Below are 22,058 nucleotides of genomic sequence, written 5' to 3' on the forward strand. Positions count from 1 at the left end.
ATATTTCATTTTCCTGCATATCAGGTCACAATTAAGGCATTTCAGGCTTTCCTGATGCTAATTTTCATCTGAGTATGAAATCCTGGATAATAAAACAGACAACCTAAAAATAGGCATATGGACTCATGGGTCTATGTACTTTTTAAAATGTGCTCAAGTGTTTCATTTATGGTTTTATTAATAATTTTTAAAGTAGAATGTTCAATAATATTACTATGATTTATTTTTATAGTCAGCAAACATGAGACCTAATGCTTTTCCTTCTAGCTCCACATCTCAGTGCACAGTATAACCTTTTTAAAAAAAAAAAAATTTGGAATGCTGCATGAATATACGGATCTTCCTTGCAAAGGGAGCCATGCTAATCTCCTCTGTGTCATTCCAATTTTAGGATACCTGCTGCCGACGTCAGCACCAGTTTCACCTTTTCACATTCACGGTGAAACTGATGGGAAACTGCATGCTACATGTTTTGACAATGATGGCCCTCAACTGTTAATCCCAACAAGATGGTGAGTGAGACGCACAGGCTGAAAATACAGTTGTCTAAAACATTTCCACATTTCACCATCTGAACATCATTTTCCACTGACTGATTAATTGCAAAGAGTTTATTCTACTGAACCTACTAATTATTCTCACCTACTGAGTTGACCTCCACGTGAAGAAAAGGTCATTGATGAAAAAGGGCAGCTGTGTTCTGTTTCTGCAATTTCACTGTGTTGTAACATTTTTTTTTTCTTTTTATAGAGATGAGGACTCGCTATGCTGCCCAGGCCGGTCTCAAACTCCTAGGCTCAAGCGATCTTCCTGCCTCAGCTTCCCAAAGTCCCAGGTTTACAGGAGTGTGTCACTGTACCCAGCTTCACTGTCTTTGAAAGCCTTAAGGTGGACGTTCTCTTCATTCCACCTGCGAAAGCACAAAGCCATTAACTTTTTTTTTTTCTTTTTTTTTTTTTCCTGGACAGGGTCTCACTCTGTCACCGAGGCTGGAGTGCAGTGGTGTGATCTCAGATCACTGCAGCCTGGACCTCCCTGGATTCAAGTGATCCTCTCATCTCAGCCTCCTGAGTAGCTGAGACTACATTCACGTGCCACCATGCCCAGCTAATTTTTTTGTATTTTGTAGAGATGAGGTCTCACCATGTTTCCCCGACTGGTCTCCAACTCCTGGGCTCAAGCAATCCACCCACCTCAGCCTCCCAAAGTGCTGGGACTATAGGAACAAGCCACTGCATCGAGCTCAGATGAAATTTTTGAATGTGTCACAGAAGGTTGTTTTAAGTACAGTACATTCCTCCAACAACTTCAATGTCATTGTAGATTCTTGGAATAAATTCGCTCCCATATCTTCTTTCTCTTTGTTTCTTCTTTTAAAATCTCAAGTTACCAGGTAGGAAGCACTAAAGATACTGAAGGTAGACCTCCCCATGATATTTTCTTCCCCCAAACTATAAAATACATGTGAGATGATCTTTTTTAATGCATGCAACATACCCTTCAGATGTTGTCCCCGAGAAGAGATTTTTGAAAAAACAAATTGAAAAATAAAAATTATAGGCTCTGTGAAGTATGAACATTTACATCACTGCACAGTTTCTGTGCATCTACCATAATGACTTCTATATATACACACAGGCATACACACACACACACACACAATTTGTGGTTATAATCGAACAAGTCCAGTTCAAACTTACAAACTTAAGTCTATGAGAAAAACCAAGACATCACAGTAGGCACACAACAACACTAAAGGATAAGATAAAATCTACAACCAAACAATTTTCAAAACCTTCCTACAGTGTGGAATTCCAGTTGCTTAAATAATGCCAGTTCCATTAATTTCAACTGTGCTCTGATCTATTTCTATACACACAGGTACACAGAAAAGTGGAAATGTCCTTATGCCGTGAAGAAGACATTTTACTTCTGGTCTGCTTAGGTGCAGTTCTTTGTTCCAGGCCGATTCCAATCTTCCTGTTTCTAGCATGAAATAGGATGAAAGATTTTGTGAGTTTCTCAGTAACTGGATGAATTTCGTACTCATGATCATCTCAATGATAACACAAAGGTTTCCTTTTCCTAAGTGACAACAAAGAAAACTTTGTAATTCTTTTGCAAGGATCCATAAGCCTGAATTCTAAAAGGAGAGGCCAATCAAAAGGAAATGAAGAATGTTTCAAAGGTAAGGGTTTTTTTTGGTTGGTTTGTTTGAGACGGCGTTTTGCTTTTGTTGCCCAGGCTGGTGTACAGTGGCGCAATCTCAGCTCACTGCAACCTCTGCCTCCCAGATTCAAGAGATTCCCCAGCCTCAGCCTCGCGAGTAGCTGGGATCACAGGCGCCTGCCACCATGTCTGACTGATTTTTGCATTTTTGATAGAGACGGGGTTTCACCATGTTTGCCAGGTTGGTCTCGAACTCCTGACCTCAGATGATCCATGCGCCTCAGCCTCCCACAATGCTGGGATTACAGGTGTGAGCCATCTTGCCCAGCCCTGTTTTCATTTTTGAGATACGGTCTAACTCTGCCATCCAGGCCGGAGTACAGGGAAACAATCACAGCTCACTGCAGCCTCAACTTTCCAGGCCCAAGCGAGCCTCCCACCTCAGCCTCTAGAGTAGCTGGGACAACAGGTATGTACCACCACACCTGGCTAACTTTTTTAGTTTTTGTAGACATGGAGTCTCACTATGTTGCCCAGGCTTGATCTCAAACTCCTGACCTGAAGTGAGCCTCCTACCTCAGCCTCCCAAAGTACCGGGATTACAGGTAGGAGCCACCCCACCCAGCCTAAAGAATGTTGTATCATACGCTTATCCATAAATAGATAAATGTATCCACCGATAGATGATGACCTGCACAAGAAAAATGGAATCCCCAATTCAACATGCTTCCTCAGAGAACCTCACAGCAAGACAGAAAATATTTTATTACAAAGTAAAATAAAAGACATAGTGAGTCAGTTCTCCTAAATTCCCCCTCCACGTTCAGAAAGGCATGTGGGGTGATTCAAACAAAGATGAACGGCTAAAGCATAGTTTCTAAGCTGCCCTCAAGTACAGTGATTCAGTGATTCATCTGAACTGGTGTCCTATTTACAGGAGAAGATTTGGCTTCATGAAGAACTATCTTCCTGCATAAAATTCCTGAACCTAATTGCTCGTTGCTGAAAATGCCAGGGATGTGTTTGGCATGCAAATTACTTGATAAAATTACTGAGACGGATTAAAATATTGCATCTGGGTCGGGCACACTCATGCCTGTAATCCCAGCACTTTGGGAGGCCGAGGCGGGCAGACTGCGTGAGCTCAGAAGTTCAAGACCAGCCTGGCCAACATGGCTAAACTCATCTCTACTAAAAATACAAAAATTTAGCCTGGTGTGGTGGCAGGCACCTGTAATCCCAGTTACTCGGGAGGCTGAGGCAGGAGAATCACTTGAATCCAGGAGGCAGAGGTTGCAGTGAGCTGAGATCACGCCACTGCACTCCAGCCTGGGCAACAGAGCAAGACTCCGTCTCAAAAAGGAAAAAAAAAAAAATTCATTAAACAGAGCCCTGACCACCACTAGCCAAACTACATTAAAAATGAGTCCACTTAGCAAAAATAATACTTACACATACTTTCTCAACAAGGCATACCAGACTGAGAAAGGTCATTCCTATGTGTGGAATCCTTTTCAGGAACAGTAGGGGCAGCTGGGGACAGGATGTAATGAAACTGTTCACTGATTATAAGACAAAAATCCATCCAATGGAAGCTTTTTTGTTCTTGAAGTAAATTTTACAACTGAGGGCTCTCTGTTAGAGAAAGGTTCTATTTTTGTGGCTTATCAACGGGTCCTTCATACTAAAGCAAACCAAGTCTTTACATCATTTTAAAGATTTGCTGGAGAGACATAATTTGTAAGATGTTATGCGCAAGTTAGCGAAAACGTAAGCCCCAGAGTAGACCAGAGAAACAAACACATTCAGGAACATCTTGTGATTTTTAAAACCCACAACTGGATTCCACAAGCATTTATGAAGTTGATAAAGTTACACACTCTCATGTTAATACAAACCAGTCACCACTGTAAAAGCGTTCATCACATACTGAGAGGTGAAGCCATGCCGCAGAGACAGGTTATTTTCTCGAGGTCATAGCCACCTATTCCTCTATCATTTTGTTCTCTATTATTTTAATTTTTATCCAGTTTTCCTCTTGATACATCCATGGAAACACCCGCCCAGGATGGAGGGCTCTCATTCACCCCGTCCTTCAGCAGGTTGGTTCCTCTCCCCAATCAGCAACTGTGACATTTGGTGTCTGTTTCAAATGGTGTTGGTTAGCCAACTGGGAAGACTACAGGAAAATTATGGGAATGGAAATCAAAGTGGGAAAAACAAGCTATGTCAATGAGTAGACACATCACTGACAATATTTTGCTTCACTGGTATTTTTCTTGCTCATATGTTACAGGAAGAAAGATCTAATTGAAGCCATATAACCGAGCAATTTAGACTTGAGGAGTAACTGAAAGCTCTTTTTAATCCATATTTAAAAACTAATAACAGACTTTCAAAGACTCAAGGAAATAACAGTCAAAACCCTTTTCCAGTCATCTGAAATTAAAGCTTAGCGAATTTCATGAGGGATCCTAAAAAATATTATTATTATTTAAAAAATAATAACAGACCTGCAAAGGCTCAAAGAAGTAATAGACTCAAAATCCCTTTCCAGTCATCTTCAAAGCTTAGCAAATTTCCTATGAGGGTACGTTTCTTCTTCTTATTTTTTAACCAAAGGGGACCTAAGAGACTTTTGAAAATACTTGTTAATTATTGTAAGGAAGCTCGCCTGTCACTCAGGGTTTCTGGAACAGGGACCAGAAGAGCTGGGCTTCTCAAATGTTCAGGCACACACAAACCACCCAGGGGTCTTATTTAGATGTGCAGGTTCTGACGCAGAAGATGGATTCTGAACTGTGACGCCGATGCCTCCGACCACATGCTGACCTGGAGTCACAGGCATGGCTGTGTTTATGTCACTGACCCTTGGAATCATTCCCCTTTGCTCTGCTTCACTGCTGACCTCTGTGCGCATGAGCTTAAGCCCCATTCAGTAAACGCAGCCTCACCTGGATGTGGGGTCGAGTCAGTCTCATTTTTTGGTAATTACTAAATATAAAGATATACCTTCCAGATGTGAGCTCCTGTCCTCAGAAATTCTTGAAGATTTCTAAATCCTTCTGCGGCACGGGTGCAGCTGTGTCCCAGTCATTCTCGGGGTAAGTTTCGAAGTTGGAAGTGTCGCCGTCGCCAGCTATCTTGGGCACGATGGGGGGCTGTGAGACATGGCCGAAGCATAAAGGCATGCTTAGAAAGGAATGGGACGCTAGGATGCTGCACATAAATGAAAATGATTTGCAAAACACTAAAGCTGTCTTCCCTTCATTTATGAACACGGCAATCTTTGAATTAAAATATTGTGAATGAGGCTGGGTGTGGGGGCTCACGCCTGTAATCCCAACACTTTAAGAAGCTGAGGCAGGAGGGTTGCTTAAGTCTCAGAAGTTTGAGACCTGCCTGAGGAACACAGGGAGTCCAGTCTCTACAAAAAATACAAAAATAGCCGGGTGTGGCGCTATGTGCCTATAGTCTCAGCTACTCAGTAGGCTGAGGTGGGAGGACCGCTTGAGCCCAGGAGGTCGATACTCCAAGTGAGCCATGACTGCACCACTGCATTCCAGCCTGAATGACAGGGTGAGATCCTGTCTCAAAATATAGACATATTAAGTAAGCTATGGTACAGTCATGTGATGGAATACAAGGCAGTTTTTTTTTTTTAAATGAGGAAGCTGGCTGGGCACAGTGGCTCACACCTGTAATCCCAGCACTTTGGAGACCAAGGCGGGTGGATCACTTGAGGTCAGGAGTTTGAGACCAGCCTGACCAACATGGAGAAACCCTATCTCTACCAAAAATACAAAAATTAGCCAGGCATAGTGTCGGGTGCCTGTAATCCTAGCTACTCAGGAGGCTGAGGCAGGAGAATCACTTGAACCCAGAAGGTGGAGGTTGCAGTGAGCCAAGATCACACCACTGAACTCCAGCCTGGGCAACGGAGCAAGACTTCATCTCAAAAATAAAAATAAAAATAAAAAAATAAGGAAGCTAGCCAGGTATGTAGACAGGTCTCCAGATTATACAGTCAAATACAAAAAGCAAGACTACAATCATGTACATACTACGCTACTCTAGATTTGTATAAATGAGTGGCAAAAGTAAGAATGCATGTATCCATGTGGGTTTTTATTAGCACAAAGAAACTCTAGAAGGATACACAGAAAAATATAATAAAAGGTGATTACCTACACGTGGCTTGGAGGGGGTAAGAGGGAGACTTGGCAATATATCTGTTTTAATATTGACTTGGTTTTTGACCAATGTGGATAGACAAAACATATTCAAATTGTTTTACTAATGCAATTTAATACAGTAAAGTATTTGAAAAAGTAAAACCTTGAACAAAATCAGCCCACGCCCAGTGGCTCACGCCTGTAATCCCAGCACTTTGGGAGGCCGAGGAGAGTGGATCATTTGAGGTCATGAGTTCGAAACCAGCCTGGCCAACATAGTGAAACCCCATCTCTTCTAAAAATACAAAAAAAAAAAAAAAATTAGCTGGATGTGGTGGTGCACACCTGTAATCCCAGCTACTTGGGAGGCTGAGGCAGGAGAATTGCTTGAGTCCAAGAGGTGGAGGTTGCAGTGAGTTGAGATCATTCCACTGCACTACAGCCTGAGCCTGAGTGACAAAGTAAGACTCCATCTCAAAAAAAAAAAAAAAAAAGAAGAAGAAGCAGCGTATCATCCCAGGCTCCAGCCCCAGAAACTCTGATCTGAGCTGAGGACTGGGAATAAGCATTTCTAAGCATTCTCCATTCTTTTGACTCTGAAGTGCAAAGGTGAAAACACTACCATTGAACACTCCAATCAGTAACATATGCAGTGCAGAGTGTGCACGAAAGCCAAGATATGGAATCAACCTAAGTGTCCACCAACAGATGAATGGATAAAGAAAATGAGGTCCATACACACAATGAAAAACTATTCAGCCATAAAAGGGAATGAAATCCTGTCATTTACAGCAACACGAATGGAATGGGAGATCATCATGTTAAGTAAACTAAACCAGGCCAGGTGTGGTGGCTCACGCCTGTAATCCCAACACTTTGGGAGACCAAGGCTGGTGGATCACTTGAGGTTAGGAGATTGAGACCAGCCTGGCCAACATGATGAAACCCTGTCTCTAGTAAAAATATAAAAATTAGCTGGGCATCTGTAATCCCAGCTACTCAGGAGGCTGAGGCATAAGAATTACTTGAAGCCAAGAGGTGGAGGCTGCAGTGAGCAAGATCATGCCACTGCACTCCAGCCTGGGCAACAGAGCAAGACGCTGTCTCAAAAAATAAATAATAAATAATAAACTAAGCTAGATGCAGAATGAGAAACACAGCATGTTCCCACTCATATGTGGGAGCTAAAAAAATTGATCTCATGAAGGTTGAGAGTAGAATGATGGTTACCAGAGGGTGGGAAGGGTGTGTGGGTGGGGGATGAAGGCGAGATGAAGAAATATTGTATAAACATAATGTTAGATAAAAGGAATAAGTTCCAGTGTTTGATAGCATAGTTGGGTGGCCAGAGTTAACAATATATCGTATATTTCAGAATAGCTAGAAGGTTTGCAATATTCCCAACCCATAAAAATGATAAATGTTTGAGCTGATGGATACCCTGATTACCCTCGGTTGATCATTATACCTTCTATGCATGTGTCAAAATATAACATGTACCCCCATAAATATGTACATGTGATAGTTATACTGCTTAGCAGCTGTGTAACGTTCCACACACTGCTTAACTTCTCAGAGGCACAGTCTCCTCATTTATAAAACCGACAAGTATTATATATTGAAAAAAATGCCAGATTTTTTTTTTTTTGAGACAGGGTCTGGCTCTGTCACCCAGGCTGGAGTGCAGTGGCGTAATTTTGGCTCACTGCAACCTCTGCCTCCTGGTATCAAGCAATTCTTGTGCCTCAGCCTCCCAAGTAGCTAGTACTACAAGCGTACGCTACCACGCTCGGCTAATTTTTATATTTTTTGTATAGATGGGATTTCACCATATTGCTCAGGGTAGTCTCAAACTCCTGGGTTCAAGTGATCTGCCTGAGTTGGCCTCTCAAAGTGCTGGAATTATAGGCGTGAGCCACAGCACCCAGCCAAAAAGCCAGATGTTTAAAAATAGGCAGTTTGGCCAGAAATGTTCCAAAGAATATTCTCCATGTAATACACCACCATCACTGAACGATGACCATGGTGCTAGACACTCGCTTATCTCTGTAATCCTGTTGACCGCCTTCCACTAAAGAGGAAGGAGTGGGGTTCAGCAGTCACAGAGCTAGTCAGGAATCAGGCCAGGTCTCCTAAAATCTGCTTCAAAATCTGGGATAAGTGTCCATCCAGGGATGAATGGACAAAGAACACGTGCTATATGACTGGGTGTGGTGGCTCCTGCCTTTGCGGGAGCTAGGTAGATGGTTAGCACTAAGACACTCATAGAGTGGGAAACTTGGCTTATGAAAGGTTTTAGACAAATAGTTTAGACAAATAGTTGTATTATATAAATTAATTACATGTCAGCCATCAATAAAGAAGTCCCAGGATTCAGAGGCAGTCCCTGTTAACGGGAGAGCTCGGGCGTACTGAGTCACCCACTGATATGTGTTGTACCTTCAGTTTTCTCTGCGGAACAGCTTCCCAGTCCACAGAGTGGAACCACCGATGGCGTTTCACATCATTTGCCCCGTTCTTCAAAAGAAACAACACATGTCGTCAGTGTGTGGAATTCTGACACGGCAGGAAAGAAAAATACCCCAAAGAATCTCTACATTATTCTAGTATTGAAACAAACGGAACAAGTTTGCTGCATTTTGGATAACTGTGCCTGGAGGGTGAGCTGCTAGGAAAACCTGCAAGCAAAGCTGTTAGTGTTTTGTTTGCCCTTTTTTGTTGCAGAAACAAATCCAGTCATTCTGCTCCTGTGCAATGCGTTGGCATTGCGGACCAAAGACGAAAATGATAAATACGATTCCATCTCTCGACATGAAATTGGACACCCAGTAATTTCCCAGTTTGTCTCCTGTTTTCATCTTGGCAAACTTATTCAGTATTTTACAGATACAGAAACTAGGGTTCACTGAAAGATGTTAATTTGCTTAGTAGGAACCAGCAAGTAAATAAGAAGACTGGGAACTCAAACCAAGGATGTCCAATTTAAGAGATTTTAGGAATGATATTGCATGGCCTGGCAATTAACAACGTGCATTCAAGTCGGCCTGCTTCATGCTCAAGGGTAGCACCAGGCATCGGCTGGCTCACACTGTGGTCATCACGACCTCTGAAATCCCTCCCAAGTGCTCATCCTTAAACCTCACTCTGCTTCCTTTTTTTATACTTGTAGTGATGTTGTTATCAATTAAATGTGGGACAGCAGAATAAACAAACATGTGGGTTCCACGAAATAGAAGTCGGTACATCTGAATTTAACACGTTTATCAGTTAGCATTTCTGTGGTTTTAAATTTCTTATCCTTAAAGAGGACTACATCCACGACTATATCTTCAAAAGGAAACAGTAATGTGAATTGTTTCTATTGTTTTCCCATCCAGTTGTTTTCACAACTTTTTCTCTTCTTATTGCAAAACAGGTATTTTTGATCTACAGCTAAGTCAGGCAACAAATAATAGCTGTCAAGTTTTACCTTCAGCAATGTTGTGAATAAGAGTAAATAAGAGTGCTGTGAATAAAATAAGAGAATAAAATAAAATAAATTTTATCCATCAGATAAAATTCTAATTTGGATACTAAAGGATGTGTGTGTCTGTATATACTCACATGCATACCCAGTAATATATACACACACATATATATTGATATATACACATACTTATATGCATACACACGTTAATATATACACATGCATTTATATATACACATATACACACACATGTTAATATATACACATATATACACATACTTATATACATACACATGTTTATATATACATATATTTATACATACACATACACACATTAATATATACACATATATACACATACTTATATACATACACATTAATATATACACATATATTTATATATACACATACACATTAATATACACATATATACACATACTTATATACATACACATGTTAACATATACACATATATTTATATATACACATACATGCGTTAATATATACACACATATATTTATATATACATATACTTATATACATACACACATTAACATATACATATATACACATACTTATATACATACACGTTAATATATACACATATACATATGTACTTTACAAACTTTATATGTAGAGTATAAAGTATATGTATATACTGAGATTTACATTAGTATCCAAACTAGTGTGTGTGTATGTGTTATAAAGTGTGTGTGGGGGGGTGGGAGCAGTGTCTCACATTTATATTCCAGCACTTTGGGAAGCCAAGACAGGAGGATTGCTTGATCCCAGGAGTTTGAGACTAACCTGGGCAACAAAGTGAGACCTGGTCTCTACAAAAAAAATTAAAAAAACTAGCCAGCCATGGTGATACATGCATATAGTCCCAGCTGCTCGGGAGGCTGAGGTAGGAGGATCACTTGAGTCCAGGTCAAGGCTGCAGTGAGCTGTGATCACACCACTGCACTCCAGCCTGGATGACAGAGCAAGACCCTGTCTTGAAAAAATAAAAATAAAAAAAGTGTGTGGGTGGGTGTGTGTCTACAGTCATGAGCCTCAAAATGATGCTTCAGTCAATAATGGATGACATATACAGTGGTGCTCCCATAAGATTATAACGATCTTAAAAACTCCTATCCCCTAGTGACATCACGGCCATTGTAACCACAGGACAGCACATCCCTCCTGTTGCACTGCCAGCCGTATAACAGTCTAACACGTATGTTATCTGCAGCACCTAATAGTTGGTAATGATATTAATGACTATGGCCTTGGTTTATCTATTTACTATACTCTACATTTTTGGCGGGGAGGTGCAGTGGCCAGAGTCTCACTCTGTCATCCAGGCTGGAGTGCAGTGGCGCCATATCGGCTCACTGCAACCTCCACCTACTGGGTTCAAGCAATTCTCATGCCTCAGTCTCCCAAGTAGCGGGGACTACAGGCGCGCACCACCACGCCTGGCTAATTGTTGTATGTTATGTAGAGATGGGTCTCACTGTTGTTGCCCGGGCTGGTCTGGAACTCTTGGGCTCAAGCAGTCCTCCTGCCTTGGCCTCCCAAAGTGTTGGGATTACAGGAGTGAGCCACTCACTGCGCGCAACCTATACTCTTTTGATTGTTACCATTTAGTGTGCTCCTTCGCCTTATGTTAAAAAGTTAAGTGTGAGGCAGCCTCAGGCAGGTCCCTTGGGAGGGATTCTCAAAGGCGTTGTGACCATGTGTGTTACTGCTTCTGAAGACTTTGCACTGCAGTCGCGTGTGGAGGAGGAAGACAGGGAGGCCGGGCATCCTGACCCTGTGCAGGCTTACACTAATGTGTGTGGATCTCAGTTTTGAACAAAAATATTTAAAAAGCAAAAAAGGGAAAATAGTTTATAGAAGAAAGAGAATATTGGTGTACAGCTGCATAATATGCTTGTGTTTTAGGCTAAGTATTATTAGCAAAATAATCGAAACGTTAAAACGACATTTAAAAAGTTAATAGAATAAAAAAGTTCCAGTCGGCTAAGGTTAATTCCTTAGTGAAGAATGAATCTTGTTAAAATGAACTGAGTGCAGCCTAAGTGTACAGCGTTGATGAGGCCTTCATCGGTGCACAGGAATGAATGTCCTGGCCTTCACACCCACTCACACCTCCCTCACTCACTCACCCAGCGCAACATTCCGTTCTGCGAGCTCCACTCATGCTGAGTGCCTTATACAGGCGCCAGTTTTCAGGTTTTGTGCTGTATTTTTACTGTCCCTTGTCTAAGCTTAGGGATGCTTAGATGCACACATGCTGACCATTCCTTGTGTTACTCAGCATAGCCACATACCATCTACATTTGTAGCCTGGGAGCAAAAGAATCTGCCATATACCCTTGGTGTGTCAGAGGCTGGGCCAGCCAGGTCTGTGTGAGTCCACCCTATGCGTGCACAAAGACAAAATCACCTAAGCACACATTTCTCAGAGGCCAGCTCCATCATTAAGTGGCATGTGACTGCAGTTACTTAAAGCTCCCACTCTTTTTGTTTTGTTTTTTGTTTTTTTGAGCCAGAGTTTTGCTCTTGTTGCCCAGGCTGGAGTGCAGTGGTGTGATCTCAGCTCACTGCAACCTCCACCTCCCAGGTTCAAGCGATTCTCCTGCCTCAGCCTCCCAAGTAGCTGGAATTACTGGGATGTGTCACCACGTCCAGCTGTGTATTTTTAGTAGAGACAGGGTTTCTCCATGTTGGTCAGGCTGGTCTCGAACTCCCGACCTCAGGTGATCCGCCTGCCTCGGCCTCCCAAAGTGCTGGGATTACAAGCATGAGCCACCACGCCTGGCCAAAGTTCTCACTCTTAAAACATGCATTTCATTCCTTTGACTTCTTGTATGGGTTGCATATAAAGTGTATAAAAATGCAATGTGTCTGTAGAGAGATATACACACTTTATATTATATCTATATACCTATATTATATATTTACATACAGCCATATATTGATACATATCTATATAGCTATATTATACATATTTACATATACATTTATTATTTGCATATATTTCTAAATATATATAGATTTATATACATTTATGTATTTCCAAATAGCTATGCTATATATTTTATATAAACATTATATATAATTTATAGATAAATCTGTATATATAATTATCTATTTATATAAGGTATAGACAAATCTATATTCCTTTGACTTTTCTGTATGCTAGTTGGTATATAAAGTATATAAAAATGCAATGTCTCTGTAGAGAGATATACACACTTTATATGTACACACCTATATTATATATTTGTTACATTATATATAGCTATATATTGATACCTACAGATCTATATTATACAGATCTACATATACATATATTTATATATTTCTAAATATATAGCTATATTTATATATTGCTAAATATATACTATATATGGATATTTATAAATATATGTAATTTATAGATAAATATATATATACTTATCTATTTACATGATGTATAGATAAATATATTCCTTTGAGTTTTCTGTATGCTAGCTTGTACATAAAGTGTATAAAAATTCAATGTGTCTGGCTAGTCGCAGTGGCTCATGCCTACAATCCCAGCACTTTGGGAGGCCAAGGTGGGCAGATCACTTGAGGTCAGGACTTTGAGATCAGCCTGGCCAACATGGTGAAACCCCGTCTCTATGAAAAAAAAATTACAAAAATTAGCTAGGTGTGGTGGCAAGTGCATGTAATTCCAGCTACTCGGGAGGTTGAGGCAGGAGAATCGCTTGATCCTGGGAGGTGGAAGTTGCAGTGAGCCAAGATCGCATCACTGCACTCCAGCCTGGGAGACAGAGTAAGACTCCATCTCAAAAAAAAATGCAATATATCTATATATAGGTATACACACTTTATATTATTATTTGTTTAATTTGAGACGGAGTTGAGCTCTTATTGCCCAGGCTGGAGTGCAATGGCGTGCTCTTGGCTCACTGCAACCTCTGCCTCCCGGGTTCAAGCAATTCTCCTGCCTCAGCCTCCCAAGTAGCCGGGATTACAGGCACCCACCACCACACTCGGCTAATTTTTGTATTTTTAGTAAAGACGGGGTTTCACCATGTTGGTCAGGCTGGTCTCAAACACCTGACCTCAGGTGATCAGCCTGCCTCCCTGCCAAAGTGTTGGGATTACAGGCGTGAGCCACTGCGCCCAGCATCACACTTTATATTATATCTACATACCTATATTATAAATCTATATATTTATATGTATATATCTTTATCATATAGATTTTTACGTTATTTATTTCTAAATACATATATATTTATATTTATTTCTAAGTATCTACATATACTATATATTTATATAGATATATATCAATATTACATAAAATATAATCTATCTACATATATGTATAATTATCTATTTAAATAATGTATAGATAAATCTGTATTCCTTTGACTTTTTTATGCTGGTTTGTATATAAAGTGTATAAAAATGCAATGTGTGTATATAGATACACATACTTTATATTATATAAATAAATTTGTATATAAATCTCTCTATATTTTATATCTATAAAGTGTGTGTGCAGATGCATGTGCATGTATAAGTCCAGCTAATATTAAAAAAAGGAACATGCTGGGGATTTTCCAAGCATGAAGGGCACAGCAGTGTCCACAGAGGATGAAGGAGTTCAACAGAATGGATGTGGTTCCAGAAGAAGAAGGGAAGACCCCCGAATGAAGAGGTGCCAAGCGAAGAGAGAAGAACAGCAAGGTGCGATGGTGACAGGTACGGCAGCAGGTGGCTCATCCATCCTGGCTGCATGAGGGTTCACGGGGAAGACCACGGAATCATCAGATGAGAAGCAAGGGATGAGAAGAATCTGGAAGTTCTTAACCAAGTTAAGACCCTGGGGCTCCAGGCTATGAATGACAGACCCTTCTTCCTAGGGAAGAGGAGGGATTGTGGGGAAAGTCAGTGGCGGGAAGGCCACAGGGAGTACTGACAACTGCCTGGGAACGCAGTGATACCCGTAGGCTGAGGATGGCAGTGCAGCCGAGGATGGAGAGGCGGTCAGAGTGGGAAAAAGAGTAAGTGTCCCTCTCTAGGGCACCCACAGACCAGGGGCTACCCAGGAACACACTTTCATTTTAATCAGACAGTTTCATCCCTGACAAACTAAACATAGAACTACGAGAGGCTCAAGCAATCCCACTACTGGATACATACCCAAAGGAAAAAAAAAAATGAGTATATCAAAGAGATCTGTGCACCCCCATGCTCACTGCACCACAATTCACAACACCAAGATATGGAATCAACCTATGTGCCCATCAAGAGGGGAGTGGATAAAGAAAACGTGTTATATATACACCATGGAGTACTATTCAGCCAGGAAAAGGAGGGAAATGTGGTAATTTTCAAAAACATGCATCAACCTGGAGGATATTATATTAAGAGAAATAAGGTCCAGGCATGGTGGCTCACGCCTGTAATTCCAACACTTCAGGAGGCTGAGGCAGATAGATCACTTGAGGTCAGGAATTCACGACCAGCCTGGCCAACATGGTGCAACCCCGTCTGTACCCAAAAATACAAAAATTAACTGGGCGTGGCGGGCACCTGTAATCCCAACTACTTGGAAGGCTGATGCAGGAGAATCTCTTGAACCCAGGAGGTGGAGGTTGCAGTGAGCAGAGATTATGCCACTGTACTCCAGCCTCGGTAATACAGCAAGGCTCTGTCTCAAAAAAAAAAAAAAAAAAAGAGAGAGAGAGAGAAATAAGCCAGGTAGAGATAGATAAATACCACCTAATCTCACTTACATGGGAAATCTAAAAAAGTTGAATTCATAGAAGCAGAGAGTAGAATGGTGGATACCAGGGGCTGGGAAGGGGCTGAGATGGGAAGTCATTGGTCAAAAGAGACAAAGAGTGGGACAGGAGGAACAAGCTCAGTCGGTCGCTTGCACAGCTCGGTGACTATAACTAATGATGTACTCTCAAGAATCTCTAGAAGAGAAGATTTTGCTGGGTGCAGTGGCTCTTGCCTATAATCCTAGCACTTTGTGAGGCTGAGGCGGGCAGATCACTTGAGCTCAGGAGTTCGAGACTAGCCTGGCCAACACATCGAGACCCCATCTCTTTTTTTTTTTTTTTTTAATTTTAACAATGTATTTATCCAAGTATATCCAAAATGTTATTTTTTTTAATTTATTTATTATTATTATACTTTAAGTTGTAGGGTACATGTGCATAACGTGCAGGTTTGTTACATATGTATACTTGTGCCATGTTGGTGTGCTGCACCCATCAACTCGTCACTTACATCAGGTATAACTCCCAATGCAATCCCTCCCCCCTCCCCCCTCCCCATGATAGGCCCCGGTGTGTGATGTTCCCCTTCCTGAGTCCAAGTGATCTCATTGTTCAGTTCCCACCTATGAGTGAGAACATGCGGTGTTTGGTTTTCTGTTCTTGTGATAGTTTGCTAAGAATGATGGTTTCCAGCTGCATCCATGTCCCTACAAAGGACACAAACTCATCCTTTTTGATGGCTGCATAGTATTCCATGGTGTATATGTGCCACATTTTTCTTAATCCAATCTGTCACTGATGGACATTTGGGTTGATTCCAAGTCTTTGCTATTGTGAATAGTGCTGCAATAAACATACGTGTGCATGTGTCTTTATAGCAGCATAATTTATAATCCTTTAGGTATATACCCAGTAATGGGATGGCTGGGTCATATGGTACATCTAGTTCTAGATCCTTGAGGAATCGCCATACTGTTTTCCATAATGGTTGAACTAGTTTACAATCCCACCAACAGTGTAAAAGTGTTCCTATTTCTCCACATCCTCTCCAGCACCTGTTGTTTCCTGACTTTTGAATGATCGCCATTCTAACTGGTGTGAGATGGTATCTCATTGTGGTTTTGATTTGCATTTCTCTGATGGCCAGTGATGATGAGCATTTTTTCATGTGTCTGTTGGCTGTATGAATGTCTTCTTTTGAGAAATGTCTGTTCATATCCTTTGCCCACTTTTTGATGGGGTTGTTTGTTTTTTTCTTGTAAATTTGTTGGAGTTCTTTGTAGGTTCTGGATATTAGCCCTTTGTCAGATGAGTAGATTGCAAAAATTTTCTCCCATTCTGTAGGTTGCCTGTTCACTCTGATGGTAGTTTCTTTTGCTGTGCAGAAGCTCTTTAGTTTAATGAGATCCCATTTGTCAATTTTGGCTTTTGCTGCCGTTGCTTTTGGTGTTTTAGACATGAAGTCTTTGCCCATGCCTATGTCCTGAATGGTACTACCTAGGTTTTCCTCTAGGATTTTTATGGTATTAGGTCTAACATTTAAGTCTCTAATCCATCTTGAATTAATTTTCGTATAAGGAGTAAGGAAAGGATCCAGTTTCAGCTTTCTACTTATGGCTAGCCAATTTTCCCAGCACCATTTATTAAATAGGGAATCCTTTCCCCATTTCTTGTTTCTCTCAGGTTTGTCAAAGATCAGATGGCTGTAGATGTGTGGTATTATTTCTGAGGACTCTGTTCTGTTCCATTGGTCTATATCTCTGTTTTGGTACCAGTACCATGCTGTTTTGGTTACTGTAGCCTTGTAGTATAGTTTGAAGTCAGGTAGCGTGATGCCTCCAGCTTTGTTCTTTTGACTTAGGATTGTCTTGGAGATGCGGGCTCTTTTTTGGTTCCATATGAACTTTAAAGCAGTTTTTTCCAATTCTGTGAAGAAACTCATTGGTAGCTTGATGGGGATGGCATTGAATCTATAAATTACCTTGGGCAGTATGGCCATTTTCACGATATTGATTCTTCCTATCCATGAGCATGGTATGTTCTTCCATTTGTTTGTATCACTCTTTTATTTCACTGAGCAGTGGTTTGTAGTTCTCCTTGAAGAGGTCCTTTACATCCCTTGTAAGTTGGATTCCTAGGTATTTTATTCTCTTTGAAGCAATTGTGAATGGAAGTTCATTCCTGATTTGGCTCTCTGTTTGTCTGTTACTGGTGTATAAGAATGCTTGTGATTTTTGCACATTAATTTTGTATCCTGAGACTTTGCTGAAGTTGCTTATCAGCTTAAGGAGATTTTGGGCTGAGACAATGGGGTTTTCTAAATATACAATCATGTCATCTGCAAACAGGGACAATTTGACTTCTTCTTTTCCTAACTGAATACCCTTGATTTCTTTCTCTTGCCTAATTGCCCTAGCCAGAACTTCCAACACTATGTTGAATAGGAGTGGTGAGAGAGGGCATCCCTGTCTTGTGCCAGTTTTCAAAGGGAATTTTTCCAGTTTTTGCCCATTCAGTATGATATTGGCTGTGGGTTTGTCATAAATAGCTCTTATTATTTTGAGGTACGTTCCATCAATACCGAATTTATTGAGCGTTTTTAGCATGAAGGGCTGTTGAATTTTGTCAAAAGCCTTTTCTGCATCTATTGAGATAATCATGTGGTTCTTGTCTTTGGTTCTGTTTATATGCTGGATTATGTTTATTTACTTGCGAATGTTGAACCAGCCTTGCATCCCAGGGATGAAGCCCACTTGATCATGGTGGATAAGCTTTTTGATGTGTTGCTGAATCCGGTTTGCCAGTATTTTATTGAGGATTTTTGCATCAATGTTCATCAGGGATATTGGTCTAAAATTCTCTTTTTTTGTTGTGTCTCTGCCAGGCTTTGGTATCAGGATGATGTTGGCCTCATAAAATGAGTTAGGGAGGATTCCCTCTTTTTCTATTGATTGGAATAGTTTCAGAAGGAATGGTACCAACTCCTCCTTGTACCTCTGGTAGAATTCAGCTGTGAATCCATCTGGTCCTGGACTTTTTTTGGCTGGTAGGCTATTAATTATTGCCTCAATTTCAGAGCCTGCTATTGGTCTATTCAGGGATTCAACTTCTTCCTGGTTTAGTCTTGGAAGAGTGTAAGTGTCCAGGAAATTATCCATTTCTTCTAGATTTTCCAGTTTATTTGCGTAGAGGTGTTTATAGTATTCTCTGATGGTAGTTTGTATTTCTGTGGGGTCGGTGGTGATATCCCCTTTATCATTTTTAATTGCGTCGATTTGATTCCTCTCTCTTTTCTTCTTTATTAGTCTTGCTAGTGGTCTGTCAATTTTGTTGATCTTTTCAAAAAACCAACTCCTGGATTCATTGATTTTTTGGAGAGTTTTTTGTGTCTCTATCTCCTTCAGTTCTGCTCTGATCTTAGTTATTTCTTGCCTTCTGCTAGCTTTCGAATGTGTTTGCTCTTGCTTCTCTAGTTCTTTTAATTGCGATGTTAGAGTGTCAATTTTAGATCTTTCCTGCTTTCTCTTGTGGGCATTTAGTGCTATAAATTTCCCTCTACACACTGCTTTAAATGTGTCCCAGAGATTCTGGTATGTTGTATCTTTGTTCTCATTGGTTTCAAAGAACATCTTTATTTCTGCCTTCATTTCGTTATGTACCCAGTAGTCATTCAGGAGCAGGTTGTTCAGTTTCCATGTAGTTGAGCGGTTTTGATTGAGTTTCTTAGTCCTGAGTTCTAGTTTGATTGCACTGTGGTCTGAGAGACAGTTTGTTATAATTTCTGTTCTTGTACATTTGCTGAGGAGTGCTTTACTTCCAATTACGTGGTCGATTTTGGAGTAAGTACGATGTGGTGCTGAGAAGAATGTATATTCTGTTGATTTGGGGTGGAGAGTTCTATAGATGTCTATTAGGTCTGCTTGCTGCAGAGATGAGTTCAATTCCTGGATATCCTTGTTAACTTTCTGTCTCGTTGATCTGTCTAATGTTGACAGTGGAGTGTTGAAGTCTCCCATTATTATTGTATGGGAGTCTAAGTCTCTTTGTAAGTCTCTAAGGACTTGCTTTATGAATCTGGGTGCTCCTGTATTGGGTGCATATATATTTAGGATAGTTAGCTCTTCCTGTTGAATTGATCCCTTTACCATTATGTAATGGCCTTCTTTGTCTCTTTTGATCTTTGATGGTTTAAAGTCTGTTTTATCAGAGACTAGTATTGCAACCCCCGCTTTTTTTTGTTCTCAATTTGCTTGGTAAATCTTCCTCCATCCCTTTATTTTGAGCCTATGTGTGTCTCTGCGTGTGAGATGGGTCTCCTGAATATAGCAGACTGATGGGTCTTGACTCTTTATCCAGTTTGCCAGTCTGTGTCTTTTAATTGGACCATTTAGTCCATTTACATTTAAGGTTAAGATTGTTATGTGTGAACTTGATCCTGCCATTATGATATTAACTGGTTATTTTGCTCGTTAGTTGATGCAGTTTCTTCCTAGCCTCGATGGTCTTTACATTTTGGCATGTTTTTGCAATGGCTGGTACCAGTTGTTCCTTTCCATGTTTAGTGCTTCCTTCAGGGTCTCTTGTAAGGCAGGCCTAGTGGTGACAAAATCTCTAAGCATTTGCTTACCTGTAAAGGATTTTATTTCTCCTTCACTTATGAAACTTAGTTTGGCTGGATATGAAATTCTGGGTTTAAAATTCTTTTCTTTAAGAATGTTGAATATTGGCCCCCACTCTCTTCTGGCTTGGAGAGTTTCTGCCGAGAGATCTGCTGTTAGTCTGATGGGCTTCCCTTTGTGGGTAACCCGACCTTTCTCTCTGGCTGCCCTTAAGATTTTTTTTCATTTCAACTTTGGTGAATCTGGCAATTATGTGTCTTGGAGTTGCTCTTCTCGAGGAGTATCTTTGTGGCGTTCTCTGTATTTCCTGGATTTGAATGTTGGCCTGCCCTACTAGGTTGGGGAAGTTCTCCTGGATGATATCCTGAAGAGTGTTTTCCAACTTGGTTCCATTTTCCCCCTCACTTTCAGGCACCCCAATCAGACGTAGATTTGGTCTTTTTACATAATCCCATACTTCTTGCAGGCTTTGTTCATTTCTTTTTCTTCTTTTTTCTTTTGGTTTCTCTTCTCGCTTCATTTCATTCATTTGATCCTCAATCGCAGATACTCTTTCTTCCAGTTGATCGAGTCGGTTACTGAAGCTTGTGCATTTGTCACGTATTTCTCGTGTCATGGTTTTCATCTCTTTCATTTCGTTTATGACCTTCTCTGCATTAATTACTCTAGCCATCAATTCTTCCACTTTTTTTTCAAGATTTTTAGTTTCTTTGCGCTGGGTACATAATTCCTCCTTTAGCTCTGAGAAATTTGATGGACTGAAGCCTTCTTCTCTCATCTCGTCAAAGTAATTCTCCGTCCAGCTTTGATCCGTTGCTGGCGATGAGCTGCGCTCCTTTGCCAGGGGAGATGCGCTCTTATTTTTGGAATTTCCAGCTTTTCTGCCCTGCTTTTTCCCCATCTTTGTGGTTTTATCTGCCTCTGGTCTTTGATGATGGTGATGTACTGATGGGGTTTTGGTGTAGGTGTCCTTCCTGTTTGATAGTTTTCCTTCTAACGGTCAGGACCCTCAGCTGTAGGTCTGTTGGAGATTGCTTGAGGTCCACTCCAGACCCTGTTTGCCTGGGTATCAGCAGCAGAGGCTGCAGAAGATAGAATATTTCTGAACAGCGAGTGTACCTGTCTGATTCTTGCTTTGGAAGCTTCCTCTCAGGGGTGTACTCCACCCTGTGAGGTGTGGGGTGTCAGACTGCCCCTAGTGGGGGATGTCTCCCAGTTAGGCTACTCAGGGGTCAGGGACCCACTTGAGCAGGCAGTCTGTCCGTTCTCAGATCTCAGCCTCTGTGTTGGGAGATCCACTGCTCTCTTCAAAGCTGTCAGACAGAGTTGTTTGCGTCTGCAGAGGTTTCGGCTGCTTTTGTTGTTATCTGTGCCCTGTCCCCAGAGGTGGAGTCTACAGAGACAGGCAGGTTTCCTTGAGCTGCTGTGAGCTCCACCCAGTTCGAGCTTCCCAGCAGCTTTGTTTACCTACTTAAGCCTCAGCAATGGCGGGCGCCCCTCCCCCAGCCTCGCTGCTGCCTTGCCGGTAGATCACAGACTGCTGTGCTAGCAATGAGGGAGGCTCCGTGGGCGTGGGACCCTCCCCGTCAGGTGTGGGATATGATCTCCTGGTGTGCCTGTTTGCTTAAAGCGCAGTATTGGGGTGGGAGTTACCCGATTTTCCAGGTGTTGTGTGTCTCAGTTCCCCTGGCTAGGAAAAGGGATTCCCTTCCCCCTTGCGCTTCCCAGGTGAGGCAATGCCTCGCCCTGCTTCAGCTCTCGCTGGTCGGGCTGCAGCAGCTGACCAGCACCGATCGTCCGGCACTCCCCAGTGAGATGAACCCAGTACCTCAGTTGAAAATGCAGAAATCAC

The 22,058-nt window shown here is 41.3% G+C and overlaps 1 protein-coding gene and 1 non-coding gene across 2 annotated transcripts in view; both read right to left on the reverse strand.

Moving 5' to 3' along the window:
- Window positions 1-307: 307 nt before the first annotated feature.
- Window positions 308-414, reverse strand: LOC114675185 (U6 spliceosomal RNA). The gene has a single exon (XR_003726279.2). It is a non-coding gene; the product is annotated as a U6 spliceosomal RNA (small nuclear RNA).
- A 775-nt stretch (window positions 415-1,189) lies between these two features.
- PRKX (protein kinase, X-linked) overlaps window positions 1,190-22,058 on the reverse strand; it is a gene marked incomplete at its 5' end in the record, with an annotated part of 75,609 nt that continues 54,740 nt past the window's right edge. The window contains 3 exon segments of the mRNA NM_001258204.1: window positions 1,190-1,986; window positions 5,182-5,330; window positions 8,784-8,861. Of these exon segments, the coding sequence (NP_001245133.1) occupies window positions 5,205-5,330; window positions 8,784-8,861 (204 nt within the window).

Source organism: Macaca mulatta, chromosome X (genome assembly GCF_049350105.2).
Source record: "Macaca mulatta isolate MMU2019108-1 chromosome X, T2T-MMU8v2.0, whole genome shotgun sequence".
In the NCBI taxonomy this organism is placed as follows: Eukaryota; Metazoa; Chordata; class Mammalia; order Primates; family Cercopithecidae; genus Macaca; species Macaca mulatta.